The 22,128-nt window shown below is 40.8% G+C and overlaps 1 protein-coding gene across 1 annotated transcript in view; it reads left to right on the plus strand.

Annotated features, from left to right (window-relative positions):
• The window catches only part of FAM124A (family with sequence similarity 124 member A), a 78,253-nt gene extending 56,818 nt beyond the window's left edge, over window positions 1–21,435 (plus strand). Inside the window, exon 4 of the mRNA XM_081046635.1 lies at window positions 16,751–21,435. Within this exon, the coding sequence (XP_080902761.1) occupies window positions 16,751–17,551 (801 nt within the window). The 3' untranslated portion in view covers window positions 17,552–21,435. The remainder of the gene's footprint in view (window positions 1–16,750) is intronic.
• Window positions 21,436–22,128: the final 693 nt, after the last annotated feature.

Raw genomic sequence — 22,128 nt, forward strand, 5'->3', positions numbered from 1 at the left:
CCTGATCTTAGTTATTTCCTTTCTTCTGCTAACTTTGGGCTTCATATTTTCTTGTTTTTCCACTTCCTTGAGGTATAAAGTGAGGTTGTTTATTTGTGACCTTCCTTATTTCTTGATGTGGTATTTATCACTAGGAAGTTTTCTCTGAGAACCACTTTTGCTGCATCCCATAAGTTTAGGGATGTTGTATTTCCATTTTCATTTGTGTCAAAGTTATTTTTATTTCTCTTCTGATTACTTCTTGGATCCATTGGTTTTTCAGTAGTATGTTATTTAATCTCTACATGTTTATCAATTTTTTTGTCTTTCTTCTTGAAATTGATTTCTAGCTTTATACCATTGTTGATGGAAAAGATACTTGATGTAGTTTCAATCTTGTTAAATGTATTAAGATTTTGTTTTGTGGTCTAACATATGATCTGTGCCGGAGAATGTTTTTATGTGTGCTTGACAATATACGTATACAATTTTGAAAATTCTAAAATGTATGTCATTTTAGTCTGATCCCAGTGTATTGCTTATCTGAAATATTTGTTGTCAGAAGTTGCAAATGAACTTTCTCTCTTGCACCCCAAAAGAATGGGTATCTTCCTGAAATTGAAAAGCAAAGAAAATACCTGAAACTGCAAGGCTGGCTACCTGTTCATTTTCTACAAATTTCCAGGAAATTAAGTTTCAGAGTTTTACCTGTCACGTAGTTTTCATAAGAATAAGATGTTTAAAATGTTCTTTGTTTCTGATTCAAAAGACATTCAAATAATATAAATGAGAAATGTAATTTAGTTATTTAAGAGAAGGCTTAATGTTGAACACTTCTAAGCAGTGATCTGAAGTATAGGGGATTAAGATGCCTTTATGTTAATGTTCACCACTGGTTATCTCCATATTGTGGCCCAGTAAGATAGTCCCTTCCCAGTACTCCATTGGTAAGAGCCTTCTCCCCCATTCACACAAGTATAGCCGGAGCGCCATATTAATAACCCAATAACCAATACCCCAATCCTGCCTCCCAGTTGTGGTTGCTGTATCTAAACTATCTGTGCACTGATGTCATTTTGGCATTGTGGAACTAGTATTGATTGGGAAAGAAAAGTTAGTCTCCCTCCAGACTGAACTTCCCTCCAGTCTCCCTCATGACTGAAGCTTTAACATGTAAAGCTTGAGAGTGGTCAGCAGCTGTGTTTTCCACCACATAGAGAAAGCCATCCTGCCATGAGAGAGAAAAAAATATCTGTGCACAAGACAAGCCCAGAGAAGAGAAAGAATGGGCCTTGTTACATAGGAATCCTTAGTTCCACTTATTCCTGTGGTTCGCTGCAGTTCTGCAGTTATGTCCCCTGGCACTCTTACATCAAATCTCCCTTTTTAACAGTGTGAGATGAGTTTCTGTCCTTGACAAGCAAAAGAGTAAAACCTTCAGTCTTGAAGGACAGAATTCAGTTTTGATCACCATCTTTTGAGAAGGCAATAGGAAGGACCAGTGAAAAGAGTGGAAGTAGTAGTAAATAGGATCAAGGAGGAAGCTTCCAGGGCTTGGGCATGCTGTGCTGTAGGGCCCTGGAAGCCAGTACGTGAAATTGCTTTCCAAAAATCCCCTTATGTCTGATGATTTTGATAGTTGAGTAATGAGTAGCTTAGCACCTTTCTTTCCTGAACCAAACTCTCGCGTCAGTTGCCCAGCTGTTCCTGTGATTTATCCTTTAACTCCGGATTCATGTGGGACATTTCAAGTAGCTGAGCCTTCCAGCCTCAGCTGGCTCCCCTCTTCCATGAACCCAAGAACCTCTGGTTATCAGAGGACTGCAGAGGCAACAACGCCTTGAGGGACGCAGAATCCAAGAGAACAAAGACATGCAGAGCTAATGAAGCAGTGATGGAAGTTAGCAACAACCTGAGAATGTTGCAGAAGTCTGTTAGCAGAGAGGACATAGATAATGGTTTGACTTAAATCCAGGAAGATGGGCCATGGGAACAACTCCTTTAAATTCTAGAATCTCTGTGAGAGTAACCACAAAAGAAGGCCCTACTTGTCCCTCCTTATTGGGACACTTCCTGGTAAAAACAGCTGTCCGTGTATAATGTAAGTCAGATAGAAAAACAATCCCAAAATGTTTGAAATGACATAGTTGCTTCCTTAGTGGATATTTATGTTTCAAACCCAGAAAAAATATATAATTAAGTACAGAAATAATAAAGTAAGCCAAACCTATAATACTACACTTGTTTGTGTTAGGTTCAGAAATCATTTGTTCATGTTTGGGAGTCTAAAAATTTGTTGTGTTTTAGAGAAGATGGTCTATTAGGACAAAAGATCAACCCATGATTCCAATTTACAGTGTAGTTTAGAACTGATTTATTTTTGCAGTTTTAAGTTGAGGAATGTAAGGGTAAAGTTTCAGTAAAACTTACAACATTGAAATATTTAAGAGGATTCAATATTTGCCATGTTTATGTGTTTAATTGATTACATTTAAGCACTTGAAAGGTTTTGTTTATTAATCAGACTACTGAATGACTTAAAACAAAAATTAATACAGTAAATGTACAAATGCAATTTAAGATGTTAAAGGAAATTAGTCAATTAAACTGAAAGAGCCCTTTTAAAAATAAGTGTTAATTGTTAACATTGCTATATTAGTTACTAGAGTAATAAGATTTGAGAGTTGAACTTAAATCAGTAAGTTTAATAAAAAATTGGGCTTGAAATTGGTACTTTAATTGGATATTAATTTTTCAAAAGTAGCTTTTGGATATTTTCCCCGTGCACAAAAGCAGATCAGAAAACCTACATTGACATTTTAGAATTTTAACTGAGTAACTAATGGAACGTTAGTTTAATCCCAACCAGAACTAATCTAAATGTAGCTGGGTCTGGTCCCCAGATAGTAGAAGGTCCAAGGACCCAGCCACTGAACAGAGTGAGTTCAAGACCAGTGAGACAATTTGGGGGGCCCACATTCACTCATGATGTTCTGAGAGAGGTCCTCCTTACTCAGGCCTCTCTCAGATCCCACGTGGATCTGGCCCATCCCCTTGATGGTCTTCTGCAAGTCCAGAGCCCAACCCGAAGCAGTGACCCCAGACCTATATTCATCCTCCAGCCTTGATACCACAGCAGGTTAAAGTGGTTGGTAAATTCTTCAGGCAAATGGCCACCTGACTACATGTCAGGTTGTTGCCATATCTGAAAATGCAAGCCTGAAATGACTCCTCCTTTACAACCTATGAAGATACATTGCATCCCATCTTATTTATCTTCAGTGAAAATGCTTATTTAATTGACATATTCATGGCACATCTATCAAATTGTCCCATCGTTATGTCCTTCTGTTTCTGCATCTGTGTCTTGAATAGTAAGCACTTCAAGGACAGGACTTTGTTTGTTCTTAAAATATTTTTACTTCCTTTTCAATCACCCAAGAAAACCCACACAAATTCTGACCAGGAGAGCACCTAAGGACATAGTGAGTTCTTGATACATTCCTGGTGTGCTTATTAACCCACGAACTTTGAGGAGCTGTCCTAAATTCCATTTGCTAAGTAGAGGCATTGTTATCACAAGACTGCTCTCAACAGTCAGCATTTTTCCCCAGTGACACAGATTTATGGAGAAGATTAGATCCATGTTTGGCTCTTTAGAATCTACAATGACAATGACGTCAGAGTGCTCTGAGGAAAACTGGATGGAGATTGTGTCGAGCCTGAGTCTTTGTTCTGCGGGGCAGTTAGTTGATCTCTTCTGATGTAGGCAACCTTGTTTCTGGCACAAGCATTATAAATATATCCAATAGTTTTCTGTTTTAAGTGAGTTAGCAGATAATACTGCAGGAGGAAACTTATGTAAGCCATAGCAATGGTTGCGACTCATGAGAATTCAAGCCTTAAAAAGCAAGTTTTGTTATTAAAACAGACTTGCAGATAAGAACAAAGTAAAAAATTATTGAGGGAGGAAGATGGCAGTGGAAACTCGTTCTTCAGAATTTCCATTATCCATATCATTTTCCAGACAAAGGTTAATTGAGAGGAAAAGCTCAGTGTACTTTAGCCAAAATAATTGTATAAAACAAGAGGGAAAACGTGAATGCTAATCTAAGTAACACAGTGGGAGGTAAGACAAACACAAAAGAGTATTCCTGTGCTAGCTCTGCCTCTCCCACTAGTTTTCTCAGTGCAGACTGCACAAGGCACGATTTTCTGAGGCTCGGTTTTCAGTTTTTCAGAGTCACAGATATTTGGAGCTGTAAATTACAGGAGTTTGCTTCACAGTAAGAAAGGGTTTTTTTTAAGTTTTGAAGAATATATAGTCATGAAAGGATATACGATCTAGCCATTCAGAGTATCACTTTCAGTAGCCATAAAAATATGTCCACAAGAAAAATAAAGCCTAGGCAGAAGGGAAAATCAGGAAGTCGGCCCTGTGCTGGCTGCTCATTAAAATCACTTGGGAAGCTTTTCAACTGATGCCTGGAACCCACCCTGGAGGTTCTGGTTCAGTTGCTCTGATGTGGGCTATTTTTTTAAAGCTTCCCAAGTGATTCTTATGTACAGCCTGGATTGCAAACTACTACTGGCATACGTAATACACTACATTCTGCTCTCGTTTCTGCTTCTCTCAGCATGGTTTCCTGAAAGCCTTAGTCTCGAGGACTCTCCCAGTATCTGTTCTGACCAATACATGTATTCACTGACCCTAATGACAGTGCGGGGGCTGAAGTTGAGGGCAGCCAGGAGAGGACCATGATGGCTGGCCATAGCCTGGCAGTAATGTAAGTCTGGTCACGTCCACTGGAAGGTTTTGAAGGTGTTGGGTAGACCTGACTCATTGGCGTTGCCTCATGTTAGGTGTGGTTTCGTTTCTGATACAGGCAGCTAGCTCAGCTTTGCACCAGCGTCACCTTTGAGTTTTGATAATCCACTTTTATTTATTAGGTTGGTGCAAAAGTAATTGCAGTTTAAAAGGTTAAAAAATTGCAAAAACCGCAGTTACTTTGGTACCAACCTAGTGTTTATGTCATATAGTGGTGATGGGTGCCCACTTATCTCTGAATTAGTGGTTGGAGTACATTCTGAAAAACAAAGAAGGTGATAAGTACCTCAACTTGAAGTCCAGAGAAGTTCCAATTGGAGACCAGCCATTTCCCTCGTCAAGGCATGCCAGGTGGTCCAGTTCAGCAGAACCAGAACTCCATCCACGCACCTCCATATAAGAGGGCAGGGAGCACATCAGGTCAGTAGGTTATCTTTGAGTGAACACATTCCTTCTACTTCCTACAAGATCAAGGGTCCTCAAACCATCCTCACGAACTAGGGGACTAGTGATTGTCTTGTCTTTATCATTCTGAGCCTCTGAGGCCAAGATTTGATGCATCAGGCTGGTGTTGCCAGGGCTCTGAGGAAGTGGCAGGAGGGAAATGGCGAAGCAGAAAGAGGCAGAGTGTGTACACTGTGTTTGTTGCCTGGGTGAGGGGAGGTCAACAGACCGAAGACCATAGACCACATCTGGTCTGCCGACTGTTTCTGTAAGTAAAGTTTTATTGGATCATACACACACACAGAGCAATTGAACCCCTAGGTCACTCACCTCTTTCTCATTCCATCAGAAGACTGAAGCTTATTCTCTGGAAAGGTGGGCCAGCAGAACTAGACCTGAGGATGTGAAGCACAGTCAAGGGTGGGAGTGTACACTGCAGAAGAAGAATTGTGTATCCTTGGCTGCATGCCCACCAGCCCAACACTCCCCAACTGGCTTCAAGAACATGGGCTGTTTCTAACACCTGCCCAGGCAGGAGCCTGAGCAACACGGGGGAGAACTGGACTAGTAGCTATTATACCACCCAATGCAGATATTGAACATTTCCATCACTGCAGAAAGTTCTCTTTAACAGCACTGCTCTAAGAAATAAGACTCAGGAGTAAGAGCAGAACCTTTTTTCTTCCATTATAAGCTTTGTAGAACTACTTGGCTTTTAAACTGTCCACATATCCGTTTATAAAAAAAAAAAAAAATTTAATTTAAAAAATGATGAGGCATTCCCATAGAATTCTGACCCCCGAATTTATATAAGGGCTTTATGTTTTCATAATACAAAAGGTTAGCACTGGTTCTCAATTGGGGGCATTTTTTCACCCCTCCCATGCCTGGGATGTTTGGCAATGTCTGGAGACATTTTGGCTTGTCACAATACACAGCAAAGAATTATCTGGCCGAAAATGTAAATTGTGCCAAGGGAGAGAAATCTTGAATTAAATTAAATCTCTAAGATTCCAATCAGGATCTCAAAATATGTGTATGTGTATATTTTTTTTTTACTTAAATGAATAATCTTGTGGCCTGCAGTATAGTAATTGACTAAAGTTCAGTGCCACAGGCTAGCATTATATTCTCAGTACTCCAGAAAATTAAAAGGAAGAATTGCATGAATTATCCGGATAATTCAAACCAAAAATATCCTTTCTCTTGATTATTGTTCAAATAGAGTAAAAATGGGATTTTTTATTACTTTTTAATTGAGATATAATTGACATATAACATTGTGTAAGTTTCAGGTGTACATGTTGCTTTGATAACATTTGTATATTGCAACATGACTACTACAGTAGCATTAGCAAACACCTTTATTGGGTCACATAATTATCATTCCTTTTTTTGTGTTGAGGATAGCTAAGATCTTCTCTCTTAGCAACTCTGAAGTTTATAGTAAGTACTACTGATTATAATCCCTTTGTTGTATTAATATATCAGATCTTCAAATTTATTTATCTACTAGTTAACAAGTTTGTAACCCTAAATAATATCTCCCCAATTTCATCTCTCCCTAGCCCCTGGTAACTACCATTCTACTATCCGTTTTTACAAGTTCAGTATTTTTAGATTCCACATATAAGTGATATTTGTTTTTCTCTATCTGACTTATCTTACTTAGCATAATGCCCTCAAAGTTCATTCATGTTGTCACAAATGGCAGGATTTCCTTCTTTCTCATGGCTGAACAGTATTCCATTGAGTATACACATTTTCTTTATCCCATTCACCATTGATGAACACTTAGGTTATTTGCATATTTTTCATGATTCTGTTGGTAGATTGTATGTTTTTAGGAATTAATCCATTTCTTCTAGATTGTCCAACTTGTTGGCATGTAATTGTTCCATAGTTGTCTCTTATGATCCTTTGTATTTCTGCGGTATCCATTTTAATGTCTCCTCTTTTTTTTCTGATTTTACTTGAGTTCTCCATTTTTCTTGGTGAGTCTAGCTAAAGGTTTGTCAATTTGTTTATCTTTCAAAAAAGCAGTTTTTAGTTTCATTGATCTTTTCTATAATCTTTTCAGTCTAATTTATTTCTACTCTGATCCTTGTTATTTCCTTACTTCTGCTAATTTTGGTGTTAATTTGTTCTGTTTTTCACGGTTCTTGAGATGTCAACCAAGGTTATTTATTTGAAATCTGTCTTGTTTTTGAGGTAGGCATTTATCGCTATGAATTTTCCTCTTAGAACTACTTTTGCTGCATCTCCTACGTTTTGATGTATTCCATTTTCATTCGTTTCAATCTATTTTTAAATTTTCTTCTTTGACACATTGGTTTTTCAGTAACATGTTATTTAATCTCTACATATTTTTGAATTTTTCAGTTTTCTTCTTGAAATTTATTTCTAGCTTCATTCCATTGCTGTTGGAAAAGATGCTTGATGTTATTTAAATCTTCTTAAATTTATTAAGTATTGTTATGTGATCTAACATATGATCTATGTTGGAGAATGTTTCATCTGAATTTAAGATAGGGTTTTCTATATATAACACCATATCTTCTGCAAACAGATGATTTTACATCTTCCTTTATGCTATGGGTGTCTTTTTTTTTTCCTTGCCTAATTTCCCTGGCTAGGACTTCAAGTGCTATGTTGAATAGAAACAGTGAGAAGAGCTCCTTTATAATGGTCATCTCAGACATCAGAAGCACAGGCAGAAGGCAGGCAGGTCAGTGCGGTTTTTCCCTGAAGTGCAGAGAATATGAGAGGCCTCTCTTTATAAATTTGAGCTCAATTAGCCACCACAAGTCCTTCTTAAAAGGCACATTTATTCTCGGGGTTGACACCACTATAGGATATCATCAAATTGCAAAGGAAGAAAGCAAGAGAAGAAGAAAGGAGCAAAGGAATTATAAAAGAGTCAGAAAACAATGAACAAAATGGCAGTAAGTACAAACCTATTAACAATTACTTTAAAAGTAAATTGAATAAATTTTCCAATCCAAAGATGCAGAGTGGCTGAATGGATTTAAAAAAAAAAAAGCACATATGTGCTACCTACAAGATACTTAAGATGTAAGGACACACACAGACTGAAAGTGAAGGGATGGAAAAAGATGTTTTATGCAAATACAAACCAAAAGAAAGCTGGTGTAGCAATACTTATATCAGACAAATTGACTAAGAAAAAGTCTGTAATAGACAAAAAGAACAGTCATTTTATGATGAAGTGGTCAATCCAACAGAGGACATAATATTCGAAAATAGTTATGCACCCAACATAGGCACATCTAAATAGATAAAGCAAATATTAACAGACCTAAATAGAGAACTATACAATATTGAAGAGGACTATAATACTCCACCTTTACCAATGGATAGATCATCCAAACAGAAAATCAGTAGGAAATATTGGCCTTACATGACACATTAGGCTTGAGGACTTAATAGATATATACAAAACATTCCATCCAAAAGCAACAGAATACACATTCATCTCAAGTGCTCATGGAATATTCTCCAAGAGTGATCATATGTTAGGCCACAATATGGGTCTTAATAAATTTACAAAGATTGAACTTATGTCAAGCATCTTTTAAAAAATAATAAAGTTCAATGACTTTGGGATAAAAAAGCAGCTTTTCCAACCAAATGATGTGAAACAAGAATTCAATTCCGAGAAGAAAACTGAAAAATTCACAAGTATGTGAGATTTAAAAACATGCTACTGAACAACCAATGGGTCAAAGAAGAAATCAAAACAGAAAAAAATCTTGAGACAAATTAAAATGGAAATGCACCATAACAAAACTTATGGGATATAGCAAACACAATTCTAAGAAGTTTATAGCAACAAATACCACCTCAAGAAACAAAAAATATCCCAAATAAACAATCTAGCCCTTAACTTTATACCTCAACATACTAGAAAAAGAACAAATGAGCCAAAATTTAGTAAAAAGAAAGAAATAACGAAGATCAGAGCAGGAATAAATGAAATGGAGAAAGAAAAGAAAATTTAAAATATCAATGAAACTAAAAGTGGATTCTTTGAAATATAAACAAAATTGATAAACCTTTAGGTAGACCCACCTGCAAAAAAGAGAATACTCAAATAAAATCAGAAATGAAAAAGGAGACGTTAATTTAAAATGGTTACCACAAAAATACAATGATCATAAGAGATAACTATGAAACAATTATATGCCAAAAATTGGATACCTAGAAGAATGGATAAATTCCTAAAAACATACATCCTGCCAACACTGAATCATGACGAAATATAAAATCTGAACAGACTAATTACTAGTAAGGAGATTGAATAAATAATCAAAAACCTCCCAACAAGCAAAAGTCCAGACTAGATGGCTTCACTGGTGAATTCTTATGTTTAAGGAAGAATTAATGCCAATCTTTCTCAAAGTCTACCAAAAAATACAAGAGGAGGGAACACTTCCAAACTCATTTTACCAAGCCAGCATTATGCTGGTACCAAAATCAGACAAGGACACCACAGGAGACGAAAATTACAGGTTAATATCCCTGATAAACATAGATGCAAAAATCCTCACCAAAGTAACAGCAATATGAATTCAACAATATGTGAAAAGGGTCATACACATGATCAAATAGGATTTATTTCAGGACTACAAGGAGGGTTCAACATTCACAAATCAATCAATGTTATACACCACATTATCAAAATAAAGGATAAAAATCATATAGTCATTTCAATAGGTGCAGAAAAAACATTTGATAAGAGTCAACATTCATTTATGATTTTTTAAAAAAAAAAACCTCTCATATTCTGGATATAGAGAGCATGTATGTGAACATAAAAAAGCCCATATATGACAAGCCCACAGCTCACATCATACTCAATTGTGAAAAAAAAAGAAAAGAAAAAAAACAACAAAAAAACTCAAAGCTCTTTCTTTAAGATCAGAAAAAAGACAAGGATTCTGACTCTCACCACTTATACTCAACATAGTATTACAAGTCTTAGCCAGAGCCATTAGGCAAAAAAAGAAATAGAAGACATCCATTTAAAAAAAAAAAAAAAGAAGTGAAACATCACAATTCTCAGATAACATGATATTATATAATGAAAACCCTAAAGTCTCCACCAAAAAAAAAAAAAGTTACAATAAACAAATGCAGTAAAGTTGCAGGATACAAAATCAACATATAAAACCTGTTGTGTTTTCATACACTAAACAAACTATCAGAGAAATTAAGAAAGCAATTCCTTTTGTAATTGCATTGAAGGAACAAAAAGTACCTGGGAATAAATTTAACCAAGATGAAAGACCTATATGTGCATTGAAAACTACAAGACGTTGATTAAAGAATTTGAAGAAGACACAAATAAATGGGAAGGCATTCCATTCTCATCGATTGGAAGGATCGATACTGTAAAAAATGTGCACATAACCCAAAGCAATCTACAGATTCAGTGCAATGCCTATCAAAATCCCAATGGTATTTGTCAGAGAAATAGAACAAACAATTCTAAAATTTATATGGAACCACTCAGGACCCCGAATAGCCAAATCAGCCTTGAGAAAGGAAAACAAAGCTGGAAGCATCATGCCTACTGATTTTAAACTGTATCACAAGACTATAGTAATCAAAACAGCATGGTACTGGCATAAAACAGACACAGATCAATAGACAGAATAGAGAACTCAGAAATAAACCCATGCTTATATAGTCAATTAATTTACAACAAAGGAGCCAAGACTGTAAAATGGGGAAAAGACAGTCTTTTCAATAACAATTTTGGGAAAATTGGACAGCCACATACAAAAAAAAACAAAAAACAAAAAACAAAAAAAACCTGAACAACTATCTTACACCATGCACAAAAATTAACTCAAAATGGATTAAAGACTTGATTGTAAGACATGAAGCCATAAAACTCTTACAAGGAAACACAGGTGATAAGTTCTTTGAGATTAGTCTTGGTGATGATTTTTTGGATTTGACACCAAAAGCACAAACAACAAAAGAAAAAATAAGTGGGGCTACTGAAGTTTTTTTAAAACTGAAAATCTTCTGCACAGCAAAGGAAATCATCAACAGTGAAAAGGTCACCTACCAAATGGGAGAATACATTTGCAAATCATATATCTGGAAAGGAGTTAATATGCAAAATATATAAAGAAGTCATACAATTCCATACCAAGAAACAAAACCAAACAAACAAAAACACACAACCAATCTGATTAAAAATGGGCAGAGAACCTGAATACACATTTTTCCACAGGAGACATTCAGATGACCAACAGGTACATGAAATCATGCTCAACATCACTAATCATCAGGGAAAAGCAAATCAAAACCACAGTGAGATACTACCTCACACCTATTAGAATGGCTATTATCAAACAGACAGGAAGTAAGTGTTGGCGAGGATGTGGAGAGAGCTGACCCTCATACACTGCTGGTGGGAATGTAAAGTTGTGCGACTGCTATGGAAAACAGTACGGAGGTTTCTCAAAAAATTAAAAATAGAACTACCATATAATCCAACAATTCTACTTCTGGATGTTCATCCAAAAGAAACAAAAACACTGACTCAAGAAGATACTTGCACCTTTCACGTTCATTGCAGCATTATTTACAATAGCCAAGACACGGAAGCAGCCTAATTGTCCATCGATGGATGAATGGATAAAGAAAATATGGTAAAATACACATAAAATACACAATGGTATTTTATGCAGCCATAAAAAAAAGGAAATACTGTCATTTATGAAACATGGATAGACCTTGAAGGCATTATGCTAAGTGAAATAAGACAAATACCATATCATCTCACTTAATATGTGGGGGGGAAAAAAACCCTAACTCATAGATACACAGAACATATTGGTGGTTGCCAGGGGTAAGGGGGTATGAAGAGAGTCAAAACATACAAACTTCTCATTATCAAATAAATAATTCCTGGGCACAGCATGGTGACTATAGTTAATAATACTATGTTGTTATTAAAAGATGCGAAGAAAGTAAATTAAAATTTTTCATAAGAAAAAAATTTAAATATGTATGGTAAGGAGTTAAATATACTTTCTGTGGTGATCATTTCATAATATATACAAATATCAAATCATTATGTTGTACTCCTAAAACTAATACAGTGTTATATGTCTATTATATTTTAATTTAAAATTTTTTAACTAAAATTTTTAGAAATATTTTTAAAGGCAACATAGGCTTTGCTGGTGGTAGTACTCTTTGAAGGTATATGAAAACTACCCAGAGGACAGTGAAAGGACAAGCAAAATGTGATGTTTTTCTTTAGGACAAAAATGTGATTTCTCATGTGAACCAATTGCCCAGTTTCCTTGAGACTGCCCCTAATTTTTATTAGTCCCTGGGTTAAAAGGGACTCTTTACACAGCAGACAATGCCCCCACTGGTTGTACTTCAGTCAAGGACAAAACAAGAGGAAATAAATGACCTTTCTCAGAAACAGGAGGTGTGAAGGTGAAAGAGAATTCCCTGGCCATGAATGACCCATGAGACACCGTGATTGAGCGGTGATACCCTGCCAAGGGGACTGCATCAGGGCAGAGTCACCTTGAGCAGGGACGCGATCCATGTGCCAGGGAATGAGCCTGCTGACACCCAGATCCTTGAGAAAGATGCTTTGACTCACACCTCTTTACTTTGCCAGCTACAAACTGCCTGTGCTTGAAGTTGCATGAGAAGTTCATGGATCTATTACTACATTTCAATTTTTTATGTTTTATTTTTGGTGATTTTAGGGACATTAACAGGATCGCTCTGGCTGCTTTAAGCAGATTCATTTATGTAATGCTCTCTGTTCCTTAGAGAAAGTTCCATAAATAGCAAAGAAGAGAACTACTGGAGTCCAGTGAGTCAGCTAGCCTGCACCCCCTCAGACAGAAAAGAAAGGAAGCCACTTGAGGTACATTGCTGCTGTCACTTGGAGAAGCTCTGGAGGGTAGCCCCTGAGAGCCGAAAGCCCGGGGAGCAGCGCGGCTTCCAGGAGAGGAAGGCACAGGGTGTTGTTTCACTCTGGAAAGGCCAGTGGGAAGAATTTCCTGAAACATGTACTATGATTTAGTCTCAGCATCTAGTGTTCTGGTCAAGCAGACGCGAGAGGCTGGAAACAGCCCCCTCCAGCGGACTGGCACAGAAAGAAGCTCCATCCTTTGCATAAGCAAGTTGTCTTTAGGACAGACAAGACTGCTCCACCTCGGGGAGGAACTGGACAATACCACCATATCTGCTACCCCACAACAGGCACCTCCCACACCAGCCCTCGGCCGAGATTGGGAGCTGGGGGCGCAGAGTCTCTGCAGCCACCCTCCCCCAGCTCCCTGCCCCAGGATCCTACCGCTGTCTCCAGCCAGAGCTGTGCCAGCTGAAATCCCGCCCACCCCGCAGGTACCTCCATGGTGCAGTGGGCACCCCTCCAGTGAAAAACACCACCTCTCCTCAAAGCAGTAGAATTTAGGGTTTATTTGGACTCCTGATGGGGTAAAAATAAGATAGAGCACAGGCAGATTTCTGTTAAGCAAGCACAGGGCTGAAAATCTATAAAACCGTCAAGTATCCATCCCTCGGACAGTTGTTCCTGAGTTTAAGGCAAATTGAACACCGCTCTGTCCCTGATGGTGGAAAGATTCAGAGGTCGCCTAGCAGTTCCTTGCATGAGAACCTTGGCTTTTTGCGTCTCATGCAGCAATACCACAAAGCCTTCCTATTTCAGGCAGATTCATACTGCACACGTGCTCCCCAAGAGCATGCTCCTCAAATAAGGCTCTGAAGATAGAAGTCACAGCGTGGCAGACACTTCCCAAGTCAGAAAATGACATTAGGGCACTGAGAGACTTGGCCCTTGGGGAAATAAGACATTTGAACTATTCAACATTGTCGCCCCAGAAGTGGCCTCCAGGACTTCCTTCTCTAAAGAGCCTCATGACATATCTTAACTCTTATTTAGCCAAACACAGGGATGGGTTTGTCTCTCCAGCAGCCATCCAGCTGTGCCACCTCTCAGGCACACCTGGGCCTTCCGAGGCTGCTCCTTACCCCATCCCGAAGGGGTGACTCTTCGTTTATGCTTATACTCTTGTAATGTATCAGGCACTGGGCAGGGCGTGTGCTGAGCAGGGTCTCCCTTGTGGAGCAGAGAGCCTGGCAGAGAAGAGAGACCGCTGACCAGAGAGTACAGCGCACTACAGGGCAGCGACAAAAGGGCTGGGCTGGGAATCTAGGGGACACTGGAGCACAGAGCAGCAAGCCCTGGAGAGTGGCTCAGACCCAGGAAGACCCGGCGCCGCTCAGAATCTTCCTCACCATATTCAGCTAGGTCTCCCATACTCATAAAATCTGGAGCTACTTAAAACTGAAGTGTCATTGTCCTGGGGAGAATGGCCTTGTGAACTGTGATTCTTAGAAGAACCACCCCTACCCAGTACAACCTGTGCTAAAAGCAATCTTTATGGAAGCCACCCTTATCAGAACACCTTGGGAATTTCAGTATGCTCTACAGAGCCTGAAGAGCAGGAACAGAATCAGCAGGTCATGGGGACAAACACACACAGCCCTCCATACACACAGAACGGAGAGACTGACGATTAAGGAGAAGATCAGGAAGGCTGGACAGAGAATGCTCAGAAAACCCTGAATATCTGAAGCGATGATTGAGAAAAAAACTCACATGAGCAACTGAAAATATGACTCATTTGTCCCAAAGCTCAAAAAGGGAAAGACAGCTATGGTATCTTCTATTAATAAATGGTCTTCCTACCACTCGTCTTGCCCTGTCCCCCCACCCAGACCCCCCACACCCCCATCCAATCCTTTCTCCTTCACTCTGCTGCCACAAATAGGGCCATGCCACCATCTTGCTTTCAAGCCTTCAGGGTTTTTGTTCAAGCCTGCAGGTCCTTCTGTTTGTATGTGATTCAGGGCGCACCGTGATGAGGCTCCTCTCACTTCTCGGGGCTCACCTCCTGGTTCACGCCTCCAGCTTCCGCTCAGGCTGCCTCCATGCCTGAATGCCCTTTCATGCTGCACTGCTGCCTTCCCAATGGCAAACACCTCTTCCACTTCCAAGATTTCATCCAAGCATGACATTCCAAGGCAAGCTTTTCCTCCCCTTTCCCCATACCGCCTCACTCCTCTGTAAAATCAACAGCTCCCTCATCTGTGTCCAACATGCCCCATATATTGCTACTCACTTTATCATCACGGCCTCTCCCTCAGAGCTCTATGATTCTGCCTGTCATCGCCTTCTCTTGTCTGAGTTATTTCTTTCTGTCTTCTATCCTTTCGATGAAATATAAGCTTCATGTGGTCAAGGACTGAATCCATGTCATTGCAGTTACCTCGCCTTTACTTGTAATAAGTACTCAATAAATGTATATGACATGGAAATAAATTTTCCAAGTGGCTATGGGAAAACCAGGTTCCTGCTGAACAGGGTAGCAGAGGGGTTTGTTTTCTAGGGAAGGGCCAGTGTCTCAGCTTGCTGCGTGCCATGAAATATCCCTTATAGTGAACCACAGTCAGAGCCCTTTTCTTATTGCAGGGATTCATAAATCAGATAGATGATCCTGTACCAAATAGAGCCAGACCCACTATCTCCAAATCCATTATTTAACCGAAACTTTGCATTGTAAGATTGCCCCCCTGTTGACTCGAGCTCTGAGCCAGACCAGAGGAAGAATCTGAGAGAAACAGACCAAGTAAAAGAGAGGACCCCAAGTCCATGAAACAGCTTCCTGCTGAGCTGCAGGGAGGGCGGGGAGAGTAGGAGGACGTGTTAAGACGTGGAAGGGTGCAACTGCTAGCCCACACCCTGTTCGGCATCCGAGGGATTAGTCAGTAGTTGCAGCTTCCCTTCCTGTGCAGGCTCTGGAAGGCACAATACATGGTCAGTGATTCCTAAGAGCAAGTAAATAAATGCTATTCCTGAGAGCCCCTCACTCGTTGAAGATTTACCACCCTGAACCATGGGCCAGCCCTACGATGTGTCCTGGTGGTCACACGGGTACTGGAGTCAAGTCCCTTGTTGGTCTGACCTGAGATTGTGCATCTCCCATCCTGATCACTTCCGTCCTCTCATCGGTAACATTTCCAAAGAAAGGTCCCTTGGTTGGAGGGAAAGAACCCTTCAAGCATTCTTTCTATTTTTAACGGTAATTCTTACTTTCTCTATCAGGCTCAGCCAAGCCCTCGTTCTTGTGGCTGGTCTATTAAGCCCCTGCGCGTGTACTTGAGGAAGTGTTATTCCCTCGCCAAGGGACTGCCATGTCCTCCTAGGTCCTTATCAGTATCACCCCAAGCTCTGCTACCTCTGTCTTTGCTTTAGAGTTCGGAGAATGAAATTTCTGGCAATGCTTTATTGCCACGACATTGCTGGAAGTTTCCAGTTAGGAGAAAGTGTGTTTCATGATGTGTTTAACAATAAATCCCCTCCCCAGGTGACTAATGGGATGTTCCATCTTGCCCCGACAGGCACAAAGGGTGCACAGGAAGTTTCCTAAACCCAGCAGAGCTCACCACTCGTCGGCACAGAAACCTCACGCCATGCCCTCCCCGAGTGCCAGCACACCGAGCCATAGCCCTGGCAGCAGCCAGCAGCCCCTGCTGGACAGTCCACACCTGGAGCCCAGCCAGATGGGCCTGCCTGCTGGGCACCAGCAGGAATTCACCAGCAGCAGCCCCAGCCTTCCCTGGTCTTTCCAGAGAAGCAAGTCCTTGTTTTGTTTACCCACAGAAGACCCCTCCCCGGCCTCCTCCTCAGCTGTCCCAGAGTGGTTTTCAAACACAGGTGCCCCCGGGCACTGGGCGTCAGAGTGGAGGCACACCCACCCGCTCTCCATTGATGACTTAGAGGGAGCCCAGGAGACGGACGTGGACACAGGCCTGAGGCTATCCTCCTCAGACCTGTCCGTGGTCTCTGCGTATTCTGCTCCCAGTAGGTTCTGCTGCTCCTTGGAAACACCCCTCCCCTCCGAAACATGCAGCAGCAACTGGCCCAGGCACAAGGGTTCCACAGAAGGACCGCTGCCCGCTGGGAGCGGGGTGACCACGGAGACCTCCTGGGCTTCCCTCCCTCTCTTTACTAAAGGGCCTTGCAGCTCCTCGGTGACAGCAGTTGCTGCTACCCCAGCTTCTGGGGCCCCCTCACTCACAGAGTCATCCCCCCAGCTCTCTGGGGGTGCTCCCAGTGCCGGATGGACAGGCAGAGACATCCCACCGCCCTCAGCATTGGCTGGACCAGGGGACAATGACACAGAGGAATTCTACATCTGAACACCCTCTACTCTGGTTTTTCAGGCACACAGGCTCAGGCCCCACCACCGCTTTGGGGTCTGAACACCGCCCGTGTTCTCAGCCCAGCTTTCCCAGGCCTTCTGGAACCTAATTATCTGTTTCACAGGGATCGCTAGCACATTTGCCATGCCACCCATTCTTACCTGAGTGCTGGCATATTTCTAGGGACTCAGTGGGAAAATACTGGCATTTTTATGCAAATTCTCAAGAAACTGAGGTCATAAAATATATATATTTTGAACACTCAATTCCATTTGAGATATGGTTGAGTGCGCTTCTACAATTTAAATGCTTCATATAATTATTTGAAATGAAAAGAAAACCTAGTCAGCCAAAGCTGATTTGGTAGTTTTTTCACTCTGTAAAGGAAGAAAAAACTAAAGCCAAAATGTTGAATGTGGGAAAGATACTAAGTGACTTGTATGATAAGTGCACAATAATGTAATGTACAGCTTACAGAATTCTCCAGATAGATTTACACTACCAGGGAACAGTGACCCTAAGAAATCCCAAGTATTGCATAGAGTGAAAAAAGTCCACTTGTTAAGACAGCTGTAAACATATCAGACTACAGTAATACCTCACACTTAGATGCCATGCAACATCTGAAAATCTGGATTTACACTCAAGTGGCGAGTATGCTTTATAAGGCTTTAGCATGAGTAACAGACTCTTGGTGCATTTAATCTATGATGACTTCCAAAAACTAGATTTGCTTCCACCTTTCAACAAAACATTCACAAGTGAGGGGCTATAGAAGACCCCTCCACCACCTGGATTTATTTGGATCACTGAGGAAGAATCGATCGTTAGAGTTACAGAATAATAGGATTTAGACATAGTGGGTAGGTAGTCTTAGGATTCTTCAATTTTAAAAACCACAATCTAAGGGCTACATATGTATATATCTATAGAAATGACAGGAGCCATATTTTATACTGCTTTCTCCAGTAAATATGTATTGCCACCCTGTCTTCTTCATTTTTAAATAATTTGTAATATTGTAACTGGCATGTCGAATGCAGATGACTAAACGCCCCCTCTTCTCCGAATGGAAAGCTTTACACGAAATGCTCCCCTGAACAACTACTGTTGTCACATTTCTGGCCTTGCGTGAGTGCACCGGTGCCTTCATTGAAGCTGGAGCTCTCGCCCAACCTTGGGCCCTTCCTGCCTGTCTGCTTCTGTCACAGAGTGAATGCTAGTTAAATTTCACCTCTCCCACTCCCATAAGGGTCTGTTTATAGTTCCCACCTCCACAATGCCAAGTGCGGGCATCAGGACCAATGCTGAGCTTTCTCTCTGGTTTCTGTTTACTTTTGGGAAAGAAGAGCATGGATTTGCCTTGCTCATTTTCCCCCAGCTGGTGCTCTTTGTCTAAATTTTCACCTCTCTGGAAGTGCCCACACCAGCCCAGATACAGCCCCAGAATCTTCCACACGGCCCTCCTGGCTGTTACCAGTCATCAGACTTGCGCTGAAGCTTCAATCATTGCCATACCTACAGTGAGAGCCTTCGATCCTGCCCCAAACATCCTGGATATTCCAAAATTCCAAATTGCAATATTCTCCAGTTTAAGTAAATAAAAATATGGTCTCTTATGCTTGTAGACCAGGAGTGAGCAAACCTGTTCTGGAAAGGGCTAGATAATAAATAGCTTAGGCTTTGCTATCCAACTGGTCTCTGTTGAAACTGCTCAACTCTGCCATGGGTAACAGATAAATGAGTGGGCATGGCTCAGTTCCAATAAAACTTTATTTACAAGCATAGGTGGAGGGCCAGATTTGACCCAAAGATTGTAGTTTGCCAATCCTTGAGCTGCGCTGCGGCAGATGTAAGATCCCAGCCACAGTCGGCAATGAAGAATCTAGGTCTGCAGCCCGCTCTGCTGTAATACATGACGCCGAGAGAGGGACCTCCTCAAGTCATGCCAGTGTCTAGGGAATTACAGGGCATAGATCAGCGAGGGGCTTCTTTCTGCAGAGAAGATTCCTAGAAAGCCACTCACTTGTCCACCTCCTTCCTGAAAAAGTGGCAGTCAGTAGCTGATGATGAAAAGCAACAGGCTAATGTTAGGAAGGAAAACTAACTTCGAGGTGTCTAGTGCCAGGACCATCTTTGCTGCCAGTTCTCATAGGATAGCAACACTGAATACTGTAGCAATGCACTTTGCTCAGTAATACCTGAGCTGCTGCAGTATTTGATTATCCATTTGGTTGTCAGAGAACAATTCTTAACTATAATTGATGGTTGTTGCCGTAGTAGTATCTTGCCGGTATTTCTACCTCTTTATGTGCTAGATTTTTAAATCCTTGAGCCTGGGCAAGTACATGAATCTTTTTAAAAGAAACCTGGTTTACTGGCACAAAACTAATCAGTTTTGATAGACCGTTAATGCTCTTAAAGTGGTTGTTGTGGGTATGAAACAAACGGTGAGAATTTGAATTGTTCCCTCTTATTATAGTATTGAATTTAAGTTTACTTAATTTATCAAGTCATGTTCATGCCCTGATTTTGTATACTTGTATCTATTAATAAACATTGTGATATTTGATTTTTTTTAAAAAAATGGAAAAGAAAAGCAACATGCTAAAGTTAGGGAAGAAGAGAAAAGTAACTTAGAGGTATTAATGCAGCCTCCGAGGTAGGGGGAGGGGACAAGCTCAGGTGTAGCCAGTCAATGAGGCATACATGAGCGGACCAACTGCCAAGTGATGGCTCCTCCTGTCTTCATCCTTAATCAGTACACTTAGTGTACTCGCATGCACACCCAGAATTGCTGTAGAGCTCAACTCTGATACTCCCTGGTCCCACCCTTTTTCAGCGACCCACCCTCAGCACACTCCATTCACCCAAACTGACCCCAAAGGATGTCAACAACACCATTGAAAAGCAGAAAAAGCTGGATGCCACCATATCACAGAGAAGGAATGGAAGCCGCCCACGGCCCACATTCAGGCCCTCCCCTCCCCTACCTTACCCTACTCTCCAGTGCTGTGGTTGGAAACAGCAGTCACTCTGGAATAGGAGTCACAGAGACACTAACAGAACCCTCGCTTCCACTTCTGGCTATTCACTAGCATTTTCGTCCTCGAGAGGAGCTCCTGACACCCATTGATAGATCTGATCCTTGGATTATTACTGTTGTGATAGATGCTGGCATACTGTAGGTGCTCAATAAATTTGTTCAATATAAAAGCATTGAGGTTGTCTGATAAATTATTTCTCCTGGATTAGGCCCTGGGATGTAGGAAATCAAGATTTTGAGCCCCAGTGTTTTGTCATTTAATGGAACCCAGTTTCTTCCCCCAGCTTGCCCCAGAAGGGTTGTGTTAATAACAGACCTGGTATAGTTCAAAGCCCATCCCTTGTTGGACTGTTTTCCAAATAAGACTCCCCAGAATTACTGCTCACGGTCTCACCACGGCCTACCCTAAACACCCCTTAGTATCTGCTTTAAAGATCAAACATTTCTCAGGGTGGTCCCTAACTGACTTGCTGAGCCCTATGGAAATCATCTTGGGTCACCCTTAGAGGTGGGGTTGGAAGCCATCGAAGAGGCTTTTGTGATGTTGAGAATGCTGTCTGGGCTGCAGTGCCGGATGCCCCTTGGGCCAAGGGGCCAAACAGCGGAGGAACAGTCACGTGGACGTCTATTGGACCGTACTGTCTAGTGCATTCCAGGTGAGACCAGATGTTTACCTTCGTCAAGAAGACATTGAGTTTATGGCTGTTGTCTTCAGGCCCAATAAATCAGGAGAAATGTATATATATTCCTATCCCCCTGCTGGGCTTTCTGTAGGTGAAAAAATTCTCCAGTCCATCAGGTAAGAGGCACCTGAGTAGACTTGATTCCTGGAAGAGATTCTAAAAGAAAAAAAAAAAACTAACTGTGGAGGGTTTCTCCCTCCGAAATCCCCTAACAGTATCAATGACCAGTTCTGGCCTGTGTTCCCACGACTGAATTTCAAGAGAGCAGCGGAAACAGCTGAATAGTCACTTTCTACCTTTCTGCCCAAGGCCACATTGCTCCACATGCCTGGTCTGGACATAAATGCCCCCTTCTGACTTGTAGGATTCTACTTCTCATTAAGCCTCTGGAAATACAATTGATAGGTACTGCAGAGGCTTGAGAAAAATAAGAGAAATCAACATGAATAAAAATAGATTCTTGAAACATCTTTTGTCACAATTATTATAAACGAATGGATTCATGAAGGGTTAAGAACCTGAATTTAAAGATTTTTATATAATTATATTTTTCCAACTTCTACTGAAGGCTTTTTTCCTGCTGTTAGGCATAGACGCCTAGACACAAAATTACTTTAAATGACGTAATGTAGCTGAGTGAACAGTGGGGGCAAACATAAATGCTAATGGTGTCATACTTGGGTCTTTTTAACAGTCAGTTTCTATTTTAGAGGTGTGATAACTATGGTCCAGTTATGTGACCACTTTAGGAGTAATATATTCATTTCAGAAGTCACCAGAACATTGGGTGAATTAAACAGGCCCCTTCCCTGTGCCCCTATGACACCCTCCGTAAACTCCCCATT

Source organism: Rhinolophus hipposideros, assembly GCF_964194185.1.
Source record: "Rhinolophus hipposideros genome assembly, chromosome: 4".
Taxonomy (NCBI): Eukaryota; Metazoa; Chordata; class Mammalia; order Chiroptera; family Rhinolophidae; genus Rhinolophus; species Rhinolophus hipposideros.